At 35.4% G+C, this 25,011-nt stretch overlaps 4 protein-coding genes across 4 annotated transcripts; 1 reads left to right on the top strand and 3 right to left on the bottom strand.

Annotated features, from left to right (window-relative positions):
• Positions 1-231: 231 nt before the first annotated feature.
• Positions 232-9,375, top strand: LOC140865314 (uncharacterized). The gene is made up of 14 exons (XM_073269913.1): positions 232-372; positions 446-567; positions 1,658-1,778; positions 1,857-1,921; positions 2,008-2,121; positions 2,432-2,506; positions 3,090-3,128; positions 3,210-3,281; positions 3,537-3,650; positions 6,598-6,669; positions 6,751-6,787; positions 7,318-7,430; positions 8,124-8,330; positions 8,937-9,375. Exons 1-14 carry the CDS (start codon positions 291-293, stop codon positions 9,021-9,023), a joined length of 1,320 nt encoding a protein of 439 aa, XP_073126014.1. The 5' UTR covers positions 232-290; the 3' UTR covers positions 9,024-9,375.
• A 732-nt stretch (positions 9,376-10,107) lies between these two features.
• Positions 10,108-12,082, bottom strand: LOC140866653 (phosphatidylinositol N-acetylglucosaminyltransferase subunit P). Its single transcript, XM_073271680.1, has 4 exons — positions 11,838-12,082; positions 11,193-11,265; positions 10,511-10,629; positions 10,108-10,388 (listed from the first exon to the last, which is right to left on the bottom strand). Exons 1-4 carry the CDS (start codon positions 12,025-12,027, stop codon positions 10,234-10,236), a joined length of 537 nt encoding a protein of 178 aa, XP_073127781.1. The 5' UTR covers positions 12,028-12,082; the 3' UTR covers positions 10,108-10,233.
• A 3,998-nt stretch (positions 12,083-16,080) lies between these two features.
• Positions 16,081-21,648, bottom strand: LOC140864769 (DNA replication licensing factor MCM2). The gene is made up of 17 exons (XM_073269115.1): positions 21,333-21,648; positions 21,031-21,209; positions 20,362-20,540; positions 20,087-20,276; positions 19,711-19,930; positions 19,425-19,632; positions 19,208-19,342; positions 18,925-19,116; positions 18,643-18,815; positions 18,385-18,573; positions 18,191-18,307; positions 17,530-17,614; positions 17,275-17,424; positions 17,070-17,195; positions 16,796-16,978; positions 16,511-16,672; positions 16,081-16,390 (listed from the first exon to the last, which is right to left on the bottom strand). The coding sequence occupies exons 1-17, from the start codon at positions 21,593-21,595 to the stop codon at positions 16,274-16,276; spliced, it is 2,868 nt and encodes a 955-aa protein (XP_073125216.1). The 5' UTR covers positions 21,596-21,648; the 3' UTR covers positions 16,081-16,273.
• A 664-nt stretch (positions 21,649-22,312) lies between these two features.
• On the bottom strand, positions 22,313-24,925 carry LOC140866276 (ADP-glucose phosphorylase). Its single transcript, XM_073271237.1, has 3 exons — positions 24,340-24,925; positions 23,408-23,698; positions 22,313-22,773 (listed from the first exon to the last, which is right to left on the bottom strand). Exons 1-3 carry the CDS (start codon positions 24,805-24,807, stop codon positions 22,507-22,509), a joined length of 1,026 nt encoding a protein of 341 aa, XP_073127338.1. The 5' UTR covers positions 24,808-24,925; the 3' UTR covers positions 22,313-22,506.
• Positions 24,926-25,011: the final 86 nt, after the last annotated feature.

The following is a 25,011-nucleotide window of genomic DNA, read 5'->3' as shown; positions in this document are numbered from 1 at the left end:
TCTTTTATTTATTTTTAATGTAATGCCTTGTTTTAAGTCTAATCAATTCTAATTTTGAAAAAACATATAATGAAATTTACATTTAGTTTTGAATCGAAAAATAAATAATATATAATTAAAAAAAATCATAAAACTGCAATCGTACAGAGTCTAATTCGAATCAGAGGAAAAGGGTCCGGCCCATAATTTGTTCATAAGCCCATTTACAAGATGATGAAGGCCCAAGGAAATAAGGTCTCTGTGTACTCTCCAACGGAGACGCAAGAGTATCCATTTGCGAGACTGAGAAGATGAACGGCGCGTGTAGTCTACTCCTGCTGCGGCAAAGTGCCTCGACCTCTCTAATCTTAAGAAGATGCGATTTTTCCAAAGGTACGTTTACTTTGATTTGCCGTTGTTTTATCGTTGTGTTATCATCTAAAATGCTGCCTCATATTTCACGCAGTTCTCAATTTTGCGCCTCCGAAGATTGTGTGTTTCAGCAGGCAAATGCAGACCACTTCCTATGGAATTGTGGATGGAAGCTACGTTCCAAGCGCTGATGCTTCGCAAGGCAGCAAAAGTCCGGTATAAATTATTGTTTTTTTATATTCTTGGGTAGAAAATATTTGTTGTTCGAACGGTTATGGTAAAATTTAAATTAGATAAAGAATAAAGATCAATGGGTTATCATATGAATTAATTTGTTCACAAAGTTGATGATTTTCTAGAGTGGATAACTGATGATGCATTTCTCAGGAAAATTAGTCTGGTGGTATTATCGGTCTTAGCTGGAATCAAATGCAGAAAAAAAATATTTTTCATACTCTGCATTAGTTGATTTTTATCATAATGTTGTTACTATCAGTTCTGAGTTCACCATTGTAAGTTTGTAAAAACTAGAAAACAAGGAATAATTAGACATTTCTCTATTTTCAGATTAATGTAGTTTGGTTCTGTTAAGCCCTGATTTATGGCAAATACAAATGAGTCCTTTTCTGGATACTTGAGAATACTTGGATATCTCGTATCATGATTCACATTCCCGTTACTCCTTGTGACTTGTGAGTAACAAGAATTCAGCTCTCATGTGAACCATTAGTTCATTATTCAGCATAAAGCATAGTCTCCATGATATCTGCGCCAAACTAGGTTGTATCCTGGTGAAAGTTTCGACCTTTGGAGGGGTATGTCTTGGTTTTGTTTTAATTGCCACTCGTCTCCTTTCTAAATAAAGCCCATTTTTTTGTCCATTTTTATGAAGATGCATAAAACATCTACTGAGCTGGGGCATAATCAAACTAATATAACTTCATTTTATGCCTTTTCAGACCTGAATTGGCTTTTACTGAGGGTTGTGAGATGTAAACTACCGTATTTGGATTGAATCTATCCAGATGTAAGGATCACGGTCTTGATTAATTTTAAAAAATCAATATGACATTGAATTAACTGGTGAATATTCATGGTGTGAATTGTGATTTATGCAATTGAGAGTGTCGCGTCTTTCACCACATTCCTGGTTATGATTTATGAATCACGATTCATCAGACTCATCACTACTCACTCTATTAACTCAGATAGTGATTAATCTCTTTATTTTAAAATTTAAAGCATGATTGTCTAACGTAAACTGTCAAAGGGTGGTATCTTATGCAATTTGTTGTTTAATTTTCAGAACCAAGCGGCAGTATCTTTAGAAGCTGTTGGTGCATTTCAAAAGCTTCCCATGGTGATGCCATCGGTTGATATCCTTTGTTCAGCGTTGAGGAAGGCAAAGAGGATCTCCCCCACAAAAGGTAATTGGTTAGTTCCCTCTCCTTTATGGACGCACTATCAAATTTCTAATTAAAGCTGTCTTTAGTTATGCTCGGCAGGTATTGCTAATGTTGCGAAACGTGAAAGAAATCGAGGTGCAAAACAACTTGATGCTTTAATGAAGGTCAATTATTTGACATAAATCCCCAAATTAATATAACCATTTAAATTAGAACTTGCTTTAGTATTTAGCCCACTTTTTAAATTCAGGAACTTGCGGTTCCACTGAGGACATACAAAGAGAACTTCCCCAACAAAAAGATTTTGCATCCTTATGAACGTTCTTTAATTGAGTTGACTCTTGGAGATGGAAACTATGAGGAGGTAGGTACGGTGCTATTTAAAGAAGGTTCCCTTGGAATTTTTTGCTCTATTTCTCCATTCCATCTTTCAGCAAATTTAGTGAATTCTTTTGAATGTGAGACTGCCTTCACTATTCAATCCTTTTATCTTTCATTTGACTATGTGATAAGAGCTTTGGCATTGTTTGTTGTGCTTGTTGGCATATTTTTCTTGCTATCAAAGTAGAAGCTCATATACTCCTGTTGCAGAAGATTTTTCATTTTAAATAATTTTGCATGGCAAAGTTTGCCTTTCATGCTTCATTTAGTTCTAGATTCCTCCTGAACGGCAGGTGTTGGGCAAGGTTGATTTGTTGCGGAAGAAAGTGGTTTCAGTAGGAAAAGAACACGCAGCTCATTGTGCCAAGGTGCTTTTTCTACCACATATATCAATCAGCTTAATATGCGAACCATGCGCTAGGGACTGAGCAATGTGATGGTTTTATTCTATCTGCAGTTGTTTTATTATTACCACCTAGTATTTCAAAATACTTTAGACTTTTAATGTTTGAGAACCGTTTGTCCATGTGACCATGTCAACTACATAACAAAGAAAACATGTAAATATAGGTTGAATAATGAAAATATTCATTTTGTCCGCAAATATTTTGGCTGAAATAAAAAAATTCTGTGTAAACAGCTATAAATTTTCCTTGATAATCACCAGTTACACTTATACCAATGAGAACGTAAGTTACGGTGTAAATGGCGCATCTGAAATTTTACAGACCAGTGTAGGCAATGTTAACCGGTTCACGAGCCAGTTGCTAACCATAAAGTTTGGGGTTAGAGGGAAAAGACAGCATGAATTGCATACATAGCAATGCTCTCACTCCGAGATTAGAGCTCATTTAAGTTATGATTCACATCATCACTCTAAAATAGACTAGGCTATATTTGTGTACTGGTTACAAAAGCTTTCCTGCTGAATATTTAAATGATTCCTGGCAGTCACTCTCAAAGCGTGAAGCTGAGGAGCGCTTGAGTGAGGTTAGCATTTCTACACATGCACACTGTGAAGTCCATTTAACTGTAGGTCCTTAGCTTAGTTTTCTTGGATTTTGTCTGCAGGGAATGAATAAAATAGAAGAAATTTTTAGTTGTGAAGGAAGAGCTGTAGATGAATTGTTGAACATTGCCAAGGTAAATTGTCCTGTTTAGAACGTGATGGATTGATTAAAAGGAAATGGCACGAATTTTAAAGCATTAATTTAAGCACCATGTCAAGTAAAGGTTCATATTAACTACTGCATGATTTCTCTTGTCATGTAAATTAAAACTTATGATGTACTTTGTTGGTCCTCTAGAAATGTTTATACAAAGCTATAAAATGGGAGTTGCATTTTGGTCGTGCTGATCTAGTTAAGGTGAATGTAATTTTTTCATATTTTTTGACAGACTTTGCGGGCAATGCCTGTTGTCGATTTGGAAACACCCACTCTCTGTCTTGTCGGTGCACCTAATGTTGGAAAATCGTCGTTGGTACGTCTACTGTCAACAGGAAAGCCTGAGGTATGTAACTGGGTGATCAGACATCATTTTGTATAGTACATCATTTTGAGTTGAATCATATATGTTAATTATTCAAAGCTTCGTGGGAATTTGTTACGGACTTGGGCCTAGATCTAAATAGCCCAATAGGCTTAGAAGAGTCTAGAAAGAGTGTATGAAATAAATATGTGAGGAACGTGAGTTGGGAGGATTCATTTCATTTTTCTTAAAAGTGATTATTAACTAGCTTGTGCTAGGGACTAGCTTGGCTAGGGACAGATTTGAGATTTCTCTGGGCTATCTTCTCTATTTCCAGATTGTTCATCCTTTATTGTTATATAAAATAGTGTGGTTGTAACAATTGGTCCGACCTGCCGGATAATTTTTGAGAGAGAAGAAATGGCAACCACATAAACTTACGATCGAACACTGCAAGAGATTTTGGGATTGGTGCAGGAGACTAAGGCGATGTTGGATAAATACCTCAAACAGCAAAACCAGATTGATGGAAGAAATTTCAGCTTGAATTCCAGAAACACTACCCAACCAAGGTGAAGAAGAAACTATCTGTGAGGATTCGGAGGATGCAGTTAAAATCGATGAGGATTTCACTGACCAAATCGTTGGGGACTCTGATGAACAGGCTGATGAGAAGGCACGGGAGAGTGCAATGGAAGCTCATGATCCATTTACAAAGATGCAGATCGATGACACTGTCATGAAGGAAATATCAGTACCAGATTTTGGGGGAGTTAAGGAAAAAGGCAAGTTCTCAACAGTCGAAATGTTGGGCACTGAAGGGAAGCAAAATATTGAAGAAAATTCCATGGAGAAGGCGAAGCGAGATCTCGGACGAGGAGTTCTACCAAAATTTGCTGGAATAGACCTAATTGGATGGGCTTTCGAAGCTGAACCATACTCTGAATTGACCATTGGGTCTCCCATCAATCACCGGAAAACCAAGTTCAGTTGTACGGAGGATTCTGCTCCATCCTTGGTTTCAGGAGACTCAAAAAAGGATTCCAGAAAATGCGACGCATCTTTGGTTCCAATGGATTAAAAAGAAGAAGCCTCCAGATAAGGCAACAGAACCAGGCAAAGGCCTCGCTGATTGGAAGCCATGGCGGCAGAATTCAGGGATTCAAAGCGATGGCTGCAGACAAATAAAATTTGAGTGGGCTTGGGCTAAATTACCATGCATATGCCTGGTGTTTAAGGGGCCCAGAAAAAAAATTGGAGCAACCCTAATGCGAGCCTAGGCGCAGATCGAGAATGGAAGAACGAGCAAAGGGTGTCACGCCTGACGTTTATGCACGAAAGCAAGACGGGAGGAACAAGCATCCGAGTAAGCCAATTGCAAGCACATAAAGAAATTGGAAAAAAGAAAGGACAAGGCAAAGGATTCAATGAAGCCGATAGCAAACAGCCCATAAGTAAGCGGAAAGAGACTAGGAAGGCAGAGTCGAGGTTTGAAAGAGCCGAAGATTGCAGATTGAAGCTCCTAAATCAACTTTTGGTTCGAGTGAAAGGTAAGTTTCAGCTTAATAAACTGAGATCCTTTGATATAATTAGTGGATATGCACTTTTGGTATGGGAGGACAGGGATGGCAGCCACAATTATATTTCTAGATCCTTATTAAAGAAGTTGGAGCCGTTGATCCTTAAAAAGGACATCGTTGAATTATGGGTAGGCAATGGGTGTCATGACAGCGTGATTGACGTCTGTAAAGGTCTGGGGGTTTGTGCAATTACGATGAACAAAAGAGTATTTAGAGTGAAAGGGGTGGATTTCACGCTAATAATTGCTTGGACGTTATGTTTGGATGAGATGGCTGTATCAATTGTGCACTGGATAAGAGTTAGATGGCTGTTTGGGCAAGAATCTTCCTTAGATTTGGAGATTGATATGGCTAGTAATTATGAACCAGGGCAGGTTTTAGCAAGAAGAAGGGTCAAACTCCAAGGGGATGAAACTGATAAAAGGATGCTATCACTCAGAGCTGCTGGATTTCTTTTTAGATTCAATGCTGCTCTCGGGATCGAAAGAGAACTCAGAGAAGCTAATTCTGTGATCATGAAGTCCAATACAGGAAAGGCGGGGAGGAAGGGTTCTTGTGGAATGACCCTTCAAGACTCTGAGAAGGTTGAGTTGAGTGATTTCTCTGGCAGATTTATTGTCGACAAAGCGCATTTTGGAAAGAATAAGCTTCGTAATTTTTACTCAAAGTTGCAGGAATTTAACAATGAGTTCTTCGATCTTGGTTTTGAGGTTATTGTCTTTGATGTTGGCTGGAGGGAAGCAAGATTCATGGAAGATCAAGTTTCAAGACTCAGCCTTGAGGACAAGGCTGATTTTGAAGACGGTGATATTTTTACAGACTTGGGCCTAGATCTAAATAGCCCAATAGGCTTAGAAGAGTCTAGAAAGAGTGTATGAAATAAATATGTGAGGAACGTGAGTTGGGAGGATTCATTTCATTTTTCTTAAGAGTGATTATTAACTAGCTTGTGCTAGGGACTAGCTTGGCTAGGGACAGAGATTTGAGATTTCTCTGGGCTATCTTCTCTATTTCCAGATTGTTCATCCTTTATTGTTATATAAAATAGTGTGGTTGTAACAGATTTTTACTCTTACGAGATGGCTTTTGTGTGGTTAAAAGTTTATTTATGATTTTGCTTCCCCTAATCATTTATAGACAATGAGATTTTTATCTTGTTTATATATTATACCAATCTTTGAAATGATTTAATTGAAGTTTCTATTTCAAGGGACTGATTTTTGCTAATAATAATAATAATGTGATATCCAATTTTCTTACCGACGACAATAAATGTCCACATAAACTGCTTTATGCATTGCTCCATTTCTCCGTTTTCCATAGCTTGCTATTATCGACTATCCACAGTTTGATGCTGTTACCTTTGCCATATTCTAATTTCGACTAGTCGCTGTTCACTTCTTTTTCAGGTCTGCAATTATCCATTCACAACCAGAGGAATTCTGATGGGTCACATAAACTTGAGCTTCCAGAATTTTCAGGTTCACTTAATTTAGAGGGATCAACCTTATGTCAAAAAGTCTCTCATCTATCTTGATGCTCTAACTTTAATTTTTTATTAGGTAACAGATACTCCTGGTCTATTAAGGAGACATGACGGTAAGTCACTGTTTAATTCTTGTGTATATTGGAAAGCTACCTTCCTTTCTCTTTGTTTGGCACACATGAATTGGTTTGTGAGGAAATGATAGTTTGTGTTGGGCATTTGAAGTTAATCTTTTGATGGTTGGTGGATTGAGTGTGGAGGCATTATAAGATTGATTTGGAACAGAATTATTCCTTCACTTGATATAGATACAATTAAAAGGTTAATAATGGTGTTACTAGTCTGCTGTCCTATTCATGTCGGTCATGCATTGAGTTCAAATAATCTACGGATCACAATTTTGTCCCATTTTAGGACAAGAAGTAATTGTTCCATACACTCACGTCTCTTTTGTAGATGTGCTTTAGGTTGGTCTAGACTTCTGCAAGTGGTATGACTATATTATCATGAATGACGAAAATGCCTGAATTTTTTTTTGTTGGCGGATGCAGGATAATATTGTTGGTTGCTATAATTGGTTTGTTAATTTTAACACATTAATTTTGGTATGCATTTGAACAAGTTTCTCTTGTTTGACCTGCAGAAGATAGGAATAATCTTGAAAAATTGACGCTCGCTGTACTCTCTCATTTGCCAACTGCTGTACTCTATGTGCATGATCTCTCTGGAGAGTGTGGAACGTCACCTTCTGATCAGGTATTTAATTTCCTTTTCTTTCTGGATTACGGTTGCCCGAGTCTGTCGGATTTGCATCAGATTTGAGCCTTTTCAAGGGGCATATGAAATAAACTTCTCACTGAGAGTTGTTTGACATGCTTATAATCAGAAACAATTAAATGCATCAATTGTTTGCTCTCTTTTCCTGTCTTTATCCTAATTTGGATTTTGGACTCCCTTGGTGTTCTACTAGTACGACAGAAATTATATTTTTTATTGTGTATAGTATCTGTCCCTTTTGACATGCTTTATGTTAACTTGATCCTAAATTTTTCATGAAAATGTGGTGTAATTACCCATTGAAAAAATACCTTCAGAAAATATGGTACTATTTTTGGAAAACCAGCTCCCACAGTTATCAAATATTATGCATGAGTTTTCCATTTACTTGTTTTATGGTTAGGCTTATAATGCTTATGTTGAGCACTTGGAATACAAAATAGTACCTCAAACGATCAGTGCACACATAGCTGGTGTCTCGCGGTTGTGTAATTTATTGACAGAAAAGATGCAAGTTTATTCAACATTCGGAAACTTTCTTTTTGTTCCCTTGTTGCTGAAAGTTATTATTTTGAATGACGAAGATGCCTATTCTCTCTTCTCTGATCAATATGTTGTGGCTGCAATGGGTACTGACTCACATTTTTTCTATGTATGGTGGTTTTAAAACAGTTTGCCATTTACAGAGAAATAAGAGAGAGATTTAGTCACCATCTTTGGCTTGATGTGGTCTCCAAGTGTGATTTGCTAAAAGATCCTCCTGCCGTCTTCATCACAGAAGATACTAATACTGATAGTTCAGAGCTGGCACAGTATCGTCAAATTGGACCTGATGGAGCTATACGGGTCTCAGTCATGAATGAAGTGGGAATTGATGAGGTATGCATTCAAACTTCATTTTGATCTTGACAACTTGCGGGAACAAAATGCAGAAACTGCTGCAATGGATTTATCTTTTGGTTACTTGTCCATTATTATCAACGTTCCGGATGGGCTAACATTATCTCACACTATGCCATAGTCCCTGTGGCAGCTAGGCATGCACGCAATCGGCAATCCGTATCATTGTCATGATCCCGTACAATTCTTAATCCCAAATCAGTTGGGATTCACTATATAGACATGTTTATGCTATGTTGGTTTGAAACACGTGATCCACTTATATTGATGAAATTCACTAGAATACTCCCTAGTGCTCTTGGCAGCACATTCTCACAAGTTGGTCCTATTAATGGTTAATAAACTCGCGCCAATTTGCATACTTCATTTACTGACAGGGATAAGGTATTCAATATCTTTATTTGTCACTCTTGCTATTGCTTGCTCAAGTCAGCATCCAGTAGGAAAACTCCGATGCAACACGTGGCTCTCCGTAGTTTGCTACATTTAACTGCATTGCACTCTAGTGTGGTCCAAAAGACGTAACAGTTTCCCTTAAAGTATATTTCACATGCACTAATTGTGGCAACCGTGTTTCTCTTGCAGTTGAAGAGGAGAGCGCATGAACTGCTAGTTTCTCAGTTAGCAAAGATACAGAACTTGAAAAACAATCAAGAAGCTCCAAGGTCATGAAGTAACGCCAAGGACATAAAACAGATCATCATTTCCTTATTTGATCACGTTACACATCTGCACAGATACGAAGAACACATCGAACCAATCCTTGAGGTCTGATGATAATTTACTGAGATATGGGTTGGCTGGTGGCAAGATAGGAATGATGATGTCTAGAATCGATAGGAATATTGCCGCATCGGCCCAATTTTCAGATGCTAACCACTGCTTAGCACAACAAATGAGTTGGCTACCATTTTGGTTGTACACTAATGTGTTTTTCAGTCAAGTATTATTTGTATCCTTCGCTGCAAATGGATCTGTTACATTATGCTTAGTTTGTACGCCATAATGAATTACATTAATTAGAACTTAGAAGTAATCTTCTAATGTATTTGGTGTTTCATATTTTGCTAAGTTACCATATGTCATCATGTAAGCTAGAGATATCTTATCATAATAGCATTGAACCACAAGGAACTAAATATATACATGTCGACCCAGCTTCGAAAATTCATGGATCATCAAAATATGTCATTTGGGCTATGATCTCTTTTCTCTGGCTTAATGCACTTTCTAGTTTCATGTTTTCGCCACATTAAAAGTCTTCTTCGACTGGCATTCGGCTTTTCTGTCAATTCATCACATGCGTAGATTAGATCGGCAAATAGCGTGGCTCACTTGCTAGCTCCTAAGGCTATGTCATCTTCTTTAAATTTAGAATGGTCTTCAAATTATTTACCGTTTTGGTTATTTTACTACGCTAAACAGGATGTTTCTTCCTAGTTCTAATGAATTTGTTACCATAAAAAAAATGTCTTCTTCGACTCAATAGAATACAGGGTGTTAAACTGTAATTTGGAATCCTTCCTTTTCTCGAAGAGAAGGAATATAAACATAATTTGCTCGATTTCAAAATGCCATTCTGGATATTTCTTTATGATGGCGGTAAAATATAACTTCACAAAAAAGTATATATCAAGACCCCTCCCTTACTAGGTTTTTTTTTTAATAAAAAATAAAAGAAAAAAAAAAATTCGCCCTTGTTCAACCTTGCCAATCAATTTCCAGTTGCATCAGATTGCAAGGCACTACTTTCTAATAATTCAAGTTCCATAAACTTATCTAAGTGATAGAAGGATCAAAGGGACAGGACATCGTCAGTAGGTGCATGATATGTACCAGATAATATACAGATTTGGAGAATGTGATCCCAGTAAAACAACAATTAAATGACTATATCCGTGACAGGGTTATCATTCAGATTGCTAAACATGATGTCATTAATTTGGCTGATATCAATGTCAGATATAGGTTCAATGGGATACTCATCATCGTCATCTTGAAAAAGAACAGTATCCAGCGGTTCCCTACTGAATTCATCTGCAAAGGAGAGCAAACTAAGTTCCATCACGATTGTTTCTATTAAGACTGTTTCAGGTTTTACTAAAAGTCTGAGAAGAAGGCATGCCAAATGTAAAGCAATTTATAAGAAGTCAGCGTACCAAAAACTGAGCTCAAGGACGTAGGAGGAGGGGTAGCCAAAAAGTTGAGGCCAGTATAAAATACAATAGCCAGTACGATTGTGACCACAACATATGTCGGCACAGCCAATGCCCAATACCTGAGAAAGTTATGCACACAGTAATAGAATATCATAAACCAATTCTATAGACAATTTCAAACAAGATACAACATAAAAGTTTCACAATCCATATCATACGACCAACTAGCATCATTACGAAGTTACATAGCATTTGACCTTTCTAGAGGACATATTATGTTAAATAACAACTATATGAAAGTGGAAAAATTTAGTGAAGTTTGCAACCACTGTAACCAAATAGCAATCATCCATGCAGGCAAACAGTTTTTTTTTAATAAAAAAAATTAAATTAAATTGAAATTAAATCCCAATTAAATTCCATCCTAATTGAGTAGTGCAATGGAGAAGGAAACCACTCCGATCTCACATAAGTGATAGATTGTATAACTCAATAAACTTGAACCAGACTGTAACAGAAAGAAGAGAAACCAATAACCATTAGGACCACTTCAACTAAGTTGCTAGCTTAGATAACTTTCTAGTGAGTGCAGAATAAGAATATAAAAAGCATATGAATGGACAAAAAAGAATTGGAAAAACGTCAATCCGGACAAGGAAAGCATATATTCCATAATACTGACCTGTTTGGATAGTAATAGATCCCCATGGAATGTAACCAGTGGTCCGGAAAATATGCCCATACTATGATAATGGCTGTTTCAGTCAAAAACGAAGAATAAGTTTTCTTCAATGATATTGTAAGTACCTACAACATTGAAGAATGAAAAGATTCCATTTTTAATTTGTTAATTTCTATTATCCAAATATATTTCTTCAACTGGGAAAAGAAAAGCAGAATCAGACAGTCCAGTAATTTCATCCATAAAAAAATTTAAATTTGGCGAGAAAACGGTAGAGAGGAACGGGGCCAGATACAGGCACAGAAAGCAACAACATGCACAAGTCATATAGCTAAAGATTTTTTAAAAAATGATGCGTAGCTGGTAAATTTGTGTCACGATTCATCCAATTATCCCACTCAACAATCTGGAAACTAATTAATCCCATAAGATTCATGTCTACAAAAATTTTGGCCCAATTTTGATATCGCTTTACAAGAAACCAAAATGGAAAAGGTCTAATTTCACATGATAAGCATCGGGGGGAATTAAAAAAAAAAAAAAAAAACATGCGCATTCACCAAACATTACAAATTCAGCTAGCGGCCTAGGGCAAAAAAACAAAAACAAAAAAAAATCGTAAGAAACGAAGAAGTCGAAACTCACCGGTAGCAACAACCGTGGTGATTGATCCGACAAAGCCATAGACTTCTGAAAGTTTAGGTCCGTGCTCGCCGGAAACACCGAATCCGGTGGGAGAACGGCGGTCTGAATCCGGAGAAGGAACGTGAGGTCTCCGGTTTCTGGAGAAGCTTAGGATCCTCCGGGGGCTATTCACTGAACAAGGATCTTCCATTTCGCCAAATCAAGCCGCGGAACATGTAGTAGCTGTGACTCTTAACAAATATACAAAGAACCAAAGAAATTTAAAACAAATATTTTTGACACAAAAGTTACTCAAACGAGCATATATTATATAATATTTTTTGACATAAATATTTTATTTTTACACAATATTTTTCATAACAAAAATATTACATTTTTAAATAAAAATTAATGCATTTTACATTAAAAATAAATATTTTCTTGTATTGTATTTGAGATCCATCTCAAAATATTTACTTATGATACTATAATTAAAAAAATATTACATTTTTGCATGAAAAATAATACATTGTACATTTGTGCCTTTATTTGTAAACTAAGAATCTAGCGAATTTCGAAATTGATTTTTGAATTCTTCATCAGCTAATTTTTAATAACAAATCTTTGATTTCTCCTCCGATATTAATTTTGTTCATCATATATATGCGTAAAAAAACTAGAACAAAGTTTGTTTCAAGAGTAGTATGGAGATTTTATTTTATTTTGATTTTGATTTTGATTTTGATTTAATAATGTTTGATAAGAAATTATAATGAAATGTTGTTTATCAAATTTTATTATTATATTATTTACATAATCGATTTTAAACACGTTCAATCGCAAATATTGGTATTAGAAAATGCATATCTGGTATTTTTTTACTTTCTAAATAGAACAAAAGTTTTAATGGGGATTATTTAATAATTTTAATCACGTTGCATCACTTCCATAATAAACGGATACTATTTGACCTTAGTAGAAAAAAGAGGTGTGCCAATTATAGAAAATCGATTTATATTTATTAGTTAGATTTAATTTAAACATGCAGAGGATTTGAATATTTCATTTCTCTAAAAGGATTGACTTCGAAAGATACTACATCCTACATGAGCCAGAGGCTCATTGGCTCATGCGAGGTTAAATTGAGAGATGTGCACGAGCGGCAGAGACCTGGTGGAGGGAGCAACATGGCCAACCCTTATAACATACCCCCACAATATTTCAGCAGGAATATGCTCCACACGAGGATCGAATCCACAATGCTGAAAAATTTCTTCTCACGTTACTTCAGGCCTTACCAACTCGTCTATGCCCCTGTGGGCAATATATTTCATTGCTCTTTCTCTTGTATGCACAACAAGGATTTGAATATATGTAATAGAAAATTGTACGAAACTGGCAAAACATAAATTTTCTTCTAAATCATTCACAAATCTATTTTTACTGTAAAAGTATAAATACAAGGATAAATTTTTGGATTGTGTATATACATGTTTATCCTTTTATTTTATATAATAATATAAATGAGATAATAATGAGGATTATTCTATTTCTATCTACTAGAAAAATATGAATATAGGGGTAAAATTTTTGCATTGTGTATATACATGTTTACCTTTTTATTCTATATAATAATATAAATGAGATAATAATGAGGATTATATCTGTAAACTTACACACACAAAAAAAAAAAGACAAAGATGAAAAATGCAGGAGACAATGATTTCAAATGTAACTTTCATTTATTAATTTTATCACTTCCACTTTAGTTATATTCTATTATTACTCGTGTCAAATATTTGTCATACATAAAATTTATATGTTCTTCCACTTTACTTTCTTCCTACTAATAATTGTATCAAATTTTCATACATAAATTTTATAAGTTATTATATGATTTTTTTTTCATTTCGTGGATGTATTTGCAATATTTCAATATAAATTTTGTAATAATATATTAATATTATTCAATCAAGGAATAGATTAAGGTCATCGATAAATAGTATATTAAAAATTCTTGCAAAATACAAATGCATATAGTAAAATTATATAGCATTTTGAAAAATTCTCAAAATATATTTATAGTAATTAAATAGATAGAAATTCAAAATTTTAAAATAATAAATTCTTATAGTAAAAATATATAGCATTTTCACAGATTCTCATAAAATATTTAAAGTAAATAGTCATAAACTAAAAAATCCAAGATTTGTTTCATTTATTTATTATGATTATTTATTTCAAAGATCTATTATGCGGACAATTCAAATAATATATTAATAAAAGGTCTTCGAAAATAAATAAATGATTATAGTAAAAAATATAGGATTTTCAAAATTTTCAAATTATTTAAAATAAATAGACAGAATATCAAATATCCGAGATTTATTTCAATTATTTATTATGATAATTTATTTCAAAGATCTATGTTTTTAGTAATTCTATACTTATACTATTTGGTTCAAGATTATGGTATTAGTTTGGTTGATTTTTAAAAATTGGTTACATTGTTTCAAAAAAAACATACGTTATGTAAATTTATTATCGTGTAGCTTATAAACCAATAATTAATAATAGTTCTTTATGAAAGATACACTCTAATATAAATAAAATATCATGCATTTGGGTGATCACTTTGACAAAAAAAACATTATATATGAATTGATTCAAAAATCAAAGATTAATAAAAACGTAGAAAATTAGAATACTTTGATATATGTAAATTATTATGTATACTAAACTAATTGTTTTTGATGTAATATCGCTATTATTCATTTAAAAAATATTTTATTAAAGAGATTAATTTATTTTGAATTTTTTATATTTTATATTTTTTGAATAAAAACTATTAAATAATTAATAAAATGTTTATAATTAAAAAGTGTTATAAATTATCTTTCATTATACTTGATATGTTTAATTTTCAGTTGGTGAAAGAAAAGGAAAAAAAAAACGCTAATTAAATATGATAAATTTAATAAATTAATTATAAAAATATTATATATATTAAATAAAAGTTTGAAAATTCAAATAAAAGATAAAGTAATAAATTGGTATGACAAAAAAAACTTAGTAGCTTAACAATTTTACTTATTATGTTATTTGTTAATTATGAACACTAATTTCATATATTATTTTATGTAAATACTAATTATTACAATTATATCATATGTTTTGATTTCTCATTGTTTTTTACTATTTAATATTTTGAGTCAATGTTTTGAGTATCTTTTTTTACCACTCTATACTTCCATCTATATATCATTTTGTACTCAATGTGATAAATATATTTTTCTTAGATATCTTATTTTTTACTTGATATATTAATATTTCTAAGTTATATATAGACTTTTGAGTCAATACTTTTTTTTTTCTTGAATTAGATGATGAATATTAAAAATACGTGATATACTTTACAATATATATATATACACACATAAAATCAATGTCACTATATATTTCATTATTAGTATTATGATATTATCTTTAATTCAATTATATAACTAATTGATCATAAAATAAGTGATTTTACGTGCAGAACACATGCATTTTTACTAGTATTGTAAAAAGAAATAAGGAATAATGGCATTGACCTCATCCGCAGTCAGGAGTGGACCTTAAATACCTTCGAGTCAATACTTTTTTTCTGAAGTATCTTATTTTTTACTTATGATATATTAAAATTTCTAAGTTATATATAAACTTTTGAGTAAACTTTTGAGTCAATACATTTTTTTTTCTTGAATTAGATAGTAAAGTAGATGAATATTAAAAATACGTGATATACTTTACAATATATATATATATATATACATAAAATCAATATTACTGTATATTTTATTATTAGTATTATCTTTAATTTAATTATATAATTAATTGGTCAAAAAATAAGTAATTTTACGTGCAAAACACATGCATTTTTACTAATATTGTAAAAAGAAATAAGGAATAATGGTGTTCGGATGACCAGTGACCTCATCCTCAGTCAGAAGTGGACCTTAAAGACCTTGTTTTTTTTCAATTCTTTCAGTTTTTGCTGAATTTTTCGAGAAATTGTGCAATTCTGGTCGTAGCGAGGAGCTTGCAGCAACGTTAGGTGCATGTCTTAGATGATTACTAGTGATCGCGAGTATTTCTTTATGTAGTTGAGAGCTCTTCTTTTTAATCATCCTCATAAGCTTGTTCATTTAATTCATTGGATGCATAAATCTTCATTCATCTCGTTACTTCATATAGACAAAAACAAAATTTGCTTTTCCATGGATAAATTTTGCTTAAACGTCATACTACATATTCCAAGGAAATTTGTGCCAAGAAAAAAACACCAATAATCAATTCAGAAAGCACCATACTTGCCAACGCTACATTATAAACCACAAGTATAAATACTTTAAGTCACCTCATGCACCCTGCCTTCGGAGTTCCATGAAAAAAGTTGACGAGTGAGCAGAGGGCTATCAGTGCGTAAGATGATGCCTTATTATGCCCTTTGTCTCGTCCAACTCAAAGTTGGCACCAGAGAATTCCGAGCTGCTGAAGAAAGCATTCAGATCACTGATTCCACGATCATGAGCCTGGGTGGAAGTTATGAGTTAGTCTACATCTACTTGATCAGCCCTCTGAATCTTAAATGAAAAAAACAAGAATTCGAGGAACTTGTGCAAATTTTAGGCCAACTTGCGAGTTTAAATTACCTTGCTTTGCAGTTCTGTTACTTTTACATCAATATATGAAAATTTTGCGGCAGGACCAGACATGATTTCTTCGAATTGCAGGGCATCCTTCACAAGCTCTCGGAGAAGGTGCAGAACTGTTCCGTTGAAATCCCTATTGAATACCATGTATCTTTGGAAGCTCTGCAAAAGTTTTAAATCATTTTGATATAATCCTTCAGATTGAAATGCTTTGGCTCGAAAAAATTAACACTTAGAGTTGAACAGAAGTTTTTGTCACAATCACAATGGCTGACACGTAAATACCTTCTGCAAAGCCTTCTGCACACCAAACTTTTGAGTTGAGATGAACGATTCAAGCAGGACACGGATAGCCATGTCCACATCTTCTTGAATGACTTGCTGTCTGAGGTGCATTCTTGCATGGGCTTCAGACATTCGTATCATTGATTCTATGTGTCTCACTGCAATAGGAACTCCTTGCCCATGCTAGAAAGAATATACAGAGAAATAAGATCATTTACATTGATCAGTTCACACTAGTTCAGGAAAAAAAAAATTTGCACAAGTGAAATCTCACAGATGATTCTCTCCGCAATTCAGCATAAACTTGGGTAAGCTTGTCTAAGTCGGCGTGATGCAACCTTGGGAACACATTCAGTTTAGCATAGGTTATGTATTTCTTTAGCAACTCCTGGGGGATTATCTATAGAGATATATCATAAATGAAGATCAGAACATGTTGAACTAGTAATTGACAGGTACAAGAGTTAAGTGATGAGGACCTCGCAATCAGTTCTTCCTATTGAAGGTTGAACATCATCCTGAGAATTGGTTGACCTGTCACCCAAGTTGGCACCTTTAGGCTGTGACTTGCAGTGACTATCAACCACGAATTGTGCCAGCATCTCATCAGTTATTGGGTCTACAACATCCTGCATGCGTAAAATATTTTTCCTGGTGAATAATTACTGAAATAAAAGATCATGAAACAGTTTACACAACAAATAAACAAAACAGTAAACTAAACTGAAATAGACCTTTACGACACAGAGTATGTCAAAGCGGGAAACAATGGGATCGGTCAACTCCACATTTTGAGAAAATGTCTTTGACGAATCATATCTGCAAGAGGATGTTTACCAGAATAAATATAAACAGTTATTGAAGAGTTAAAACTTCATTTTAGACAGTCAATACTATTGAAAATGCTAAAAAGAAAAAGAAAATCGTAGAAAAATATTTTGCATTATCTTTTTGTTTAAAAAGCATCGAAATATTACAGTTACTGAAAGTACAGAATAATAAATATGCAACTATGTATTTGGAATCATATAGACAATCTTTCTGTTTGCTCTTGGGACCATATTACAAGGAAAGAGAGCCAAGCGCAGTTGAAGAGAAACAAAGAGGCTTAAAATTGAATTTCATTCATGCTCACCGTTGATGAGTCCTAAAGAAATCGTAAGCTTATCAAGTGAGCAAGTTTTCAGTAACTTGTGCAACAGAATAACACTCTCAACACAAATTGTCAATCTATCCAGGACAAAAAGTAAACACTGAAAGTTGATGCTACATATATCAAATTGTCCATTGTTTGGCATCAGTTAAGATGCCTTAAAGCCTAAGCAGCATGAGGTGTCATTATCAGCAGCTAACGTCACTCGCTAACCCATCACATTAAATTGAACCTCTATATACCTTCCTGCAACAGGATTTGCTGCAGCAATGACCGAACAGCGTGCCTGGAGAGATGTGACTATCCCAGCTTTTGATATGCTAATACTTTGCTGCTCCATTGCTTCATGAATGCTTACCCTGAATAATAAGAAATTTTTTACAGGAATGATGATGTAAGGAAACCAAGAGCACATGCATCATAATTAATTTCTCACCTGTCTTGATCATTCATTTTATCAAATTCATCAATAAGACATATGCCTCTATCAGCCAAAACCAGAGCCCCTCCTTCAAGGGTCCACTCTCGTGTGACTGGATCCTTGTGAACTGCTGCAGTGAGACCTACAGCAGAAGCTCCTTTACCGGTTGTATAAACAGCCCTTTGCCCAGTTTTCTCGACGTACCTAATGATTTGTTAGGCCGATATTAGCCTATTGTTCACACAGAAACAAATCATTCCAAAATGTTCTTACTTGAGGAACTGGGACTTGGCAGTGCCTGGATCACCCAATAGGAGTACATTTATATCCCCTCGAAGTCGGTGTTTCCCTTCAACATTTTTCTCTTGGCCACCAAACATAGCAAGAGTTATTGCAGTCTTTATGTCCTCGTGACCATAGATTGATGGGGCTATGGACTTGATGATCTAAAACATTAAAAGGAAACAAAGTTTAGTAGGAAAATACATTTGACATTAAAGCAATCACATGGAGAGAGTTATAGAGCAGGTATTCAGTCAACACTCAAGGACCTACTCGTTTTCCAATTCTTGGATCTTTGGCCAGCTTCTCAATTTCTTCTTTGTCCTCTTCAGTAAGCTTGTAAGCTGAAAATAGGTCGTGTTTCTTGGTGACATAATTTGCTTCAATAACAGTGGCAAAGACAGGAAATCCGTTCTTTGTATTCAAAGACAAGTCAAAATTGTTGGTGTATATGCCAGTCACCTCCTGGATCATGAAAATAAAAATGTCACCCAAATGAAAAGATTCAGCAGAGTTTAGCTACAGTGAAATTAATGTTCAAAATGTGATGTATTACAATCTCTTCTCCTGGCCGGGCACAGTCGATGAGATCATTCAACAGTATTACTTCCTTGTATCTCGGAAGTCGACCTGCAGGAACAATTCCAGGGCTTTCTTGGAGAGTGAGCTTCTGGTAATTCCTATATATTGTCTGCAGCATAAAAAGGAGTTCGGATTAGGACGGTTTCACTTGTACTTGTGCTTAAATTAAAGATGCAAAAGAAAATATAAACCTGTTCAATGTTAACAGTGAATGGTCCCTTTGATTGACACTCTGGACAAGAACCAACCTTCACCTCTGAATATGAATTCTGAAAAAATGGCCCCAAAACTGTTCCACATTTGTTACAGTCATATTTAACTTGCTGCAACTGAGGAAAGACCCCTGTGCGTCGGGTCACAACCCCACCAATGCGAATCATAGTGTTCAAATGTATCTGCCTGTGAAGAACAAATGAAAAGTTAATAGCACGATAAACAAACATTCCTTAGAAAAACCATTGACAGACCCAATAATACCTGATATTACGTATCTGATCATACACCGGTAGGTTCGTGATGCGCACGTAGATTTTTTGATGAATTTTCCTATAATTTGGATGTAAGTCAAAAACAACCTTGTTGGCAACTTCTTCCATGACTTCAAGGACAGATTGTGGAGCATCTGCCAGCCAGATGGCAATGTTTGGGTGTATATAGATGAATTGTTTGTAATCAATCTCAAGGCTACACTTGTTAACTGGAAATGAAAATAAAAAAAAAAGTGAATGCGGGAAGGTTAGTATCATGTGCAACTCATTGACATAAACAAGCATTTCGCAATTATCTATTGAATGTTTTAAATGAGAAAAGGAAAACTATCAACTCTGCATTCAAACAAGAATAGATGTCTTACCAGAGACCATTTCATTTATCTGACGTAAATACTCAAAATCTCCATGCTCATTCTTAGGGTTCACATACGTAAGCAAGAAATCCTTGATTTTTTTGGCAATAAAGTGCCTTACTTCATCTCTGGTAACCCATTCCCTGAGAGTTCCTTGAACCCTATACATCTCAAACTCGCCCTCGTAATTTTCTTCATCCTAAAACAATATCCCACCAATAAAATTACTTGTATGTACATTTAATGAATTTAATTTAATTGATAGGCAAATCAAAGTTGGCTACATCATAGGGCTCATCGTCTGTCTGATCAGTCATGTGGACATCTTCCCTAGAGTGTCCTCTCTGGGATCTACCTGGAGAACTTGCCATTCCATCAGCATCATCTGTGCTTCCCGGTGTGGACGGAGGAGGCCTTTCAGATCTTGTTCTTTTCGATGGTCTGTACCCATCATCATCAGTGTCTGAAGTAGAAACCAAAAGAACAAAGAAAAAAAACTAATACTGAGCATTTCAAAGTTCACAGTGTGCTATTTTAGAAGGGGGAAAAAGTTCATAGTATGCTCAAATACATGACAACACTGTAATATATACATTAATATCATATTTTCGCATGAGAATTTTTTCTGCTCCTCGCGGATGTAAAAACCAACCCTATCAGAAACAAGGCCAAGGACTACTCTTTCACGGGGTAACATTGTGTATGTCTGGTCAAGTATGTGGCATTAAAAATTAATGATTAAGTTGGACGTCTCAGCAGGTTGCCAACCAGCAAAGCCAAATCAGGAGAACAGGAAGAAATAATTCATTCTCAACAGTATCAAGTAATAGTATTCACTGCTAAAAGGAAACAGATCCAGAAGACAAGTTATAAAACATTAAAAATTACACTAGGCGGAAAAAACGTGAAAAATGAGGAAATTTGATCAACAAGTGTAGAATTCAGCTGTGGACCTTGTTCGCGTAGAAGTTCGGGAATCCTGCTGTTAAAGACGTGAGCTTCTCTCGCGTCAAGTTCAATCTCAGCAGCTCTGCGGTCGGCGATAATCTGGTTTACATCCCTCTCATCCTCCATGGAATCGTCCAATCCTTGGGACTCGTACTGATCCTGCTGACCCATCCTCCGGTAATCACTACAATCATCACGTCATAAGACAATCAATCATCCATGATTCGTTCATCAATACAACAAAAGAGAGGCTTTTCATCCAGGCAAAAAAAAAAAAAAAAGAGAGAGAGAGTAAATCGAGACTGACTCCATGAAATCGTCGTTGAAAAGATCCTCTCCTTGCTCTTCTTCTTCATCATCGTTGACGTTGTCGTCGACCACGTCCTCGATAATCGGCGGGTCAACAGAGGCCTCCTCATCGTCGTCAAAATCTGAATAGTTCTGGCTGGAGTTGAGCGGCAACTGATCGGTGTTGAAACCAGTTGATGTAGGAGAGACGGGACTCGACGGCTGATTATCATTATCGTTCGGCCGATTCCCATTATTGTGCGGAGGTGAATCGCCGGCCATTGATGAAAAAACTACAGTGATTGCTCGGGAATTACGAATTCGTGCGTGAGACAGTACAGACTAGGGCATCCTTAGTAATGAATTTTGGCGGGAACATTTCCCGCCAAGTGTGTGTGTCTGCTCCGAAGCCCGTAACTGAAGAATCCATTTCGCGGTGCAATTCCCTTCCTACAACTTCCAAGCCCATTAAGCAAAAACCCAACGATACAAAAGTATTGGAGTTTTTTTATTTCTTTTTTTATTATTTTTTTGCTTTTGAGGAGTTTTTGTTTTGAGAGAGAAAATCTTACAAGTCTTTGTTTCTTTATAGTGCGTAGTCATTCGAAGCTCGATTTAATAATTAAAAAAAAATTGTTTGAGAGTATTCAGTAAAATTTGTTAAGATAAATGAATCAAATTCAAGTTATACAATATTCAGTTTGTTAGTTCGTGAAAAAATTCAAGTTATACTATATTCAGTTTATTAGTTCGTGAACAGGCTCGTTAGTAGGCTCGTATATGAAAAATAATAGTTTTGATATTCGAATTATTGATTTTACATTTTTCCTCCTGATAAATATATAAAAAATGATTAAATTTATTTATTATAATAAAATTACAAGTTTTAATAAAAATATTATATTTTTTTCCAAATATAAAATTTAGTTTTTAATGAATTCAATGAATATTTATATTTATTAATTAAGCTAATAAAAACTCGAAGCTCGTGGGCATGAATATATTTGTTAAATAAAGCTCGAGCTCAACTCGATAAATAAATCAAATTCAAACATTCAAGAGTTCAACTCGGCTCGATTACATCTCTAGCTAGGAATAGAATGAGAAGGTATATTTGAATTATATTTCCTTATTACAATCAGGAATGTATAAATAGCAGTATCATTATTCTCTTGAGAGCGTTGAGAATACATTCATCGTTGGTTTGGTACACTCACGTCCCTCAACACTTTAGCAGCATCCTCTGGGAAAACAGGGTTTATGTAACAGCCCGTTCCTAACTCGAATCCGCCCGTTAATGTCAGCTGGGGAACTATCTGTATAAACCAGTGCGTGAATGGTAACTCCGAGGAGTCGAGTTGGAGTGGTGCGGTGTGTATCATCAAATTGTAAGGCGGATCTTTTAGTTGGGAGGACATCTTAATGAGGATGACCTTTAATAGCCCAGCCAGATCGAGTGCCTGCAAATTTCAAGAAAATTGAAGAGTGGCAAACATCCATTAAAAACTAACACACATAATAATAATGAAATAATGACAAAAGGTCAACCATACTCAACGGTTTGCGACCAATTGTGTTTAAAGTAACTTATTTTCATCATTCTATCCTCAGTCCTATGCTAGTTAGGCTGTATTTGATTTAGGGAATAGGATATTCGAACTCATGGAGTCGTGATTAATAGAGAACAAGTGTCTTTTCTATATACATTTCCAGGTTCTGTTGCTATCAAGGGTTTTACGCAATCAATCGGATTAAATAGACATCCCTTCTACACTATATAGGTCATCGAAAGAATCTCGGAGACCCACCAAAGTACAAAACCCAAGATTTTTCAGAAAACGGATTCCTATTCGAAAGAGTGCATAACCACATGGGTAAAGCTCACGCTGTCTGTCAATTTGGATCCAATTCAATATTTTCTTTGAGAGGTATCGGGAAGGAATTAGTGAGAGAGTCTCGCATCACAAGTCCCAAACAAGAGCTTACTATCCAAATCAAAGATCATACATCGAGAAAATGGGATAAAGAATTACAAAGTACCCTGTTTTTATCTATAATCCGAACTCAAGGCTTAGAAAAGAAAGAACTAATTACCTTCTCGTGATCAAGCTCGTGAAAATGAGAAGAGTGATCGCGCGGAACAACCCATATCTCAAAAGGAAATGTTGCAGCAAATGGGGCAACTGCTATGAAATGGCTCGACTCATCAATTACAAGATCATCCCGTTTAACTTGACAAAGACTACACTTTCCGGTTTGCAGGAAAAACTCCTTCATGCTATTGAGCCTAGCAGAGACCGTGGGAGGAACAACTGGAAGCGCCATGATCTGACTATGTGGATGACTCATGGATGCCCCGGCTGAGGCACCGTGGTTTTTGAAAACCTACATAATATATATTAATAGGATACATTGATTAAATGATATGTAAATCATATATAGAGACCATTCTACCCTGAATATGCCATTAGCCATGAGGTGAAAAAAATTCAAGTCACCATTCCATTCAAACATAGGCCACAGACCACAGTGAATCGATCTTGATCTTGTTATCTTACATGAAAAGACTTGCGGAATCATCTCACATGTTAATTTTTCGAGATGGATCCCCTATTCGCCTCAAGTTATATTAAAGTATTATTTTTTTGTGCTAAAAGTACTAGTTTCACGTTGGATCGATCCCGATGAGACTTGTCCGTTATCTTCACAGAGTAGCATTGTAAAACCATCAACACAATTTCATATAGAAGCAAAACAATGTATTCTACGATCAAGAAAAAAGAGGAAAAAATACCTGAATAAATACGAATTCACATATCTATACCTATTTGAACAAGCCATTGTAGTACTTTTGGATCGAGTCAATTGAAGTCAGACTTGAAAATTCATTATTTCAAATTCATTTTATTGTTCGGATTCAACTGATAAAATACTATCTTTATTTCACATGGAAATGGATATACATTTCAAAATCACTCGACACCCACAACAGTCATTTAACAAGCAATAATTTGATGGAACAGAACCTGAACGTATTTGATGGAATCAAATTCCCGTATCTGTTCGATCCTCTGGATGTAGGCGAGCAAAACATCAGCGATTCTAGCCGGGGAATGATCCTCCAGATGAACCCGGTGAGCAGGCGACTCAATCACCACGTCGTGAAAACCGAACCCGGGAAGCGCCGCCGAACAGCCGTCGTTCTCTCCGTCCGTGAAGTCCAACCGCCGGCTGAGAGCCGGGTACAGGTTCTGGATGACCCGTATTCGCCAATCGGACGTGGATTCGGGCGGGACCCGGAATATCTCCGGCGCGCACTCGTGCTCGTGACCCGCGCAGAACGGGCATTCGGTTCGGTCCTTGGAGTCGTTCGGATCGGTCTTGGACTTGAAATCCGACGGCCGGCGTGCTCTGGCCGGCGAAAAGATCACCCATCGGTTGTGTATTGCGTCCTTCCGGATCTCGGGGCTCCGGTTTGTTTCATCTGATGCCATGGCTGGTACGTGATACTGATTTGGGCTTACGTTTGAAATGTTTTGTAAAGATCTGATTGGCCCATGAACTGAACACTTGGCCCAGATTCGGAGTTTCTCGATATATTTTTTATTTATTTATATTTATATATTTATGTATTCCAAAAAATTACACACCCTGACACCCACACGCATTTGTGTGCGTGAGAGGGATAAATACTTTTT

Source organism: Henckelia pumila, chromosome 4 (assembly GCF_033568475.1).
Source record: "Henckelia pumila isolate YLH828 chromosome 4, ASM3356847v2, whole genome shotgun sequence".
Taxonomy (NCBI): Eukaryota; Viridiplantae; Streptophyta; class Magnoliopsida; order Lamiales; family Gesneriaceae; genus Henckelia; species Henckelia pumila.
This window is presented reverse-complemented; position numbering and strand designations above follow the sequence as displayed.

What these genes read in the sequence shown, in the direction of transcription:
- LOC140865314 (XM_073269913.1), top strand. Translation starts at nt 291, where the DNA reads ATGAACGGCGCGTGTAGTCTACTCCTGCTGCGGCAAAGTGCCTCGACC. An exon ending in CGCAAGGCAGCAAAAGTCCG is followed by an intron (nt 568 to 1,657) that starts GTATAAATTATT and finishes TTTAATTTTCAG; the next exon opens with AACCAAGCGGCAGTATCTTT. An exon ending in TGTCAACAGGAAAGCCTGAG is followed by an intron (nt 3,651 to 6,597) that starts GTATGTAACTGG and finishes CTTCTTTTTCAG; the next exon opens with GTCTGCAATTATCCATTCAC.
- LOC140866653 (XM_073271680.1), bottom strand. Translation starts at nt 12,027, where the DNA reads ATGGAAGATCCTTGTTCAGTGAATAGCCCCCGGAGGATCCTAAGCTTC. An exon ending in CACCACGGTTGTTGCTACCG is followed by an intron (nt 11,266 to 11,837) that starts GTGAGTTTCGAC and finishes TGACTGAAACAG; the next exon opens with CCATTATCATAGTATGGGCA. An exon ending in ATCTATTACTATCCAAACAG is followed by an intron (nt 10,630 to 11,192) that starts GTCAGTATTATG and finishes TAACTTTCTCAG; the next exon opens with GTATTGGGCATTGGCTGTGC.
- LOC140864769 (XM_073269115.1), bottom strand. Translation starts at nt 21,595, where the DNA reads ATGGCCGGCGATTCACCTCCGCACAATAATGGGAATCGGCCGAACGAT. An exon ending in CGAACTTCTACGCGAACAAG is followed by an intron (nt 20,541 to 21,030) that starts GTCCACAGCTGA and finishes TTTCTACTTCAG; the next exon opens with ACACTGATGATGATGGGTAC. An exon ending in TAACAGAACTGCAAAGCAAG is followed by an intron (nt 16,391 to 16,510) that starts GTAATTTAAACT and finishes ACTTCCACCCAG; the next exon opens with GCTCATGATCGTGGAATCAG.
- LOC140866276 (XM_073271237.1), bottom strand. Translation starts at nt 24,807, where the DNA reads ATGGCATCAGATGAAACAAACCGGAGCCCCGAGATCCGGAAGGACGCA. An exon ending in ATTCCATCAAATACGTTCAG is followed by an intron (nt 23,699 to 24,339) that starts GTTCTGTTCCAT and finishes TATATTATGTAG; the next exon opens with GTTTTCAAAAACCACGGTGC. An exon ending in ACGAGCTTGATCACGAGAAG is followed by an intron (nt 22,774 to 23,407) that starts GTAATTAGTTCT and finishes TGAAATTTGCAG; the next exon opens with GCACTCGATCTGGCTGGGCT.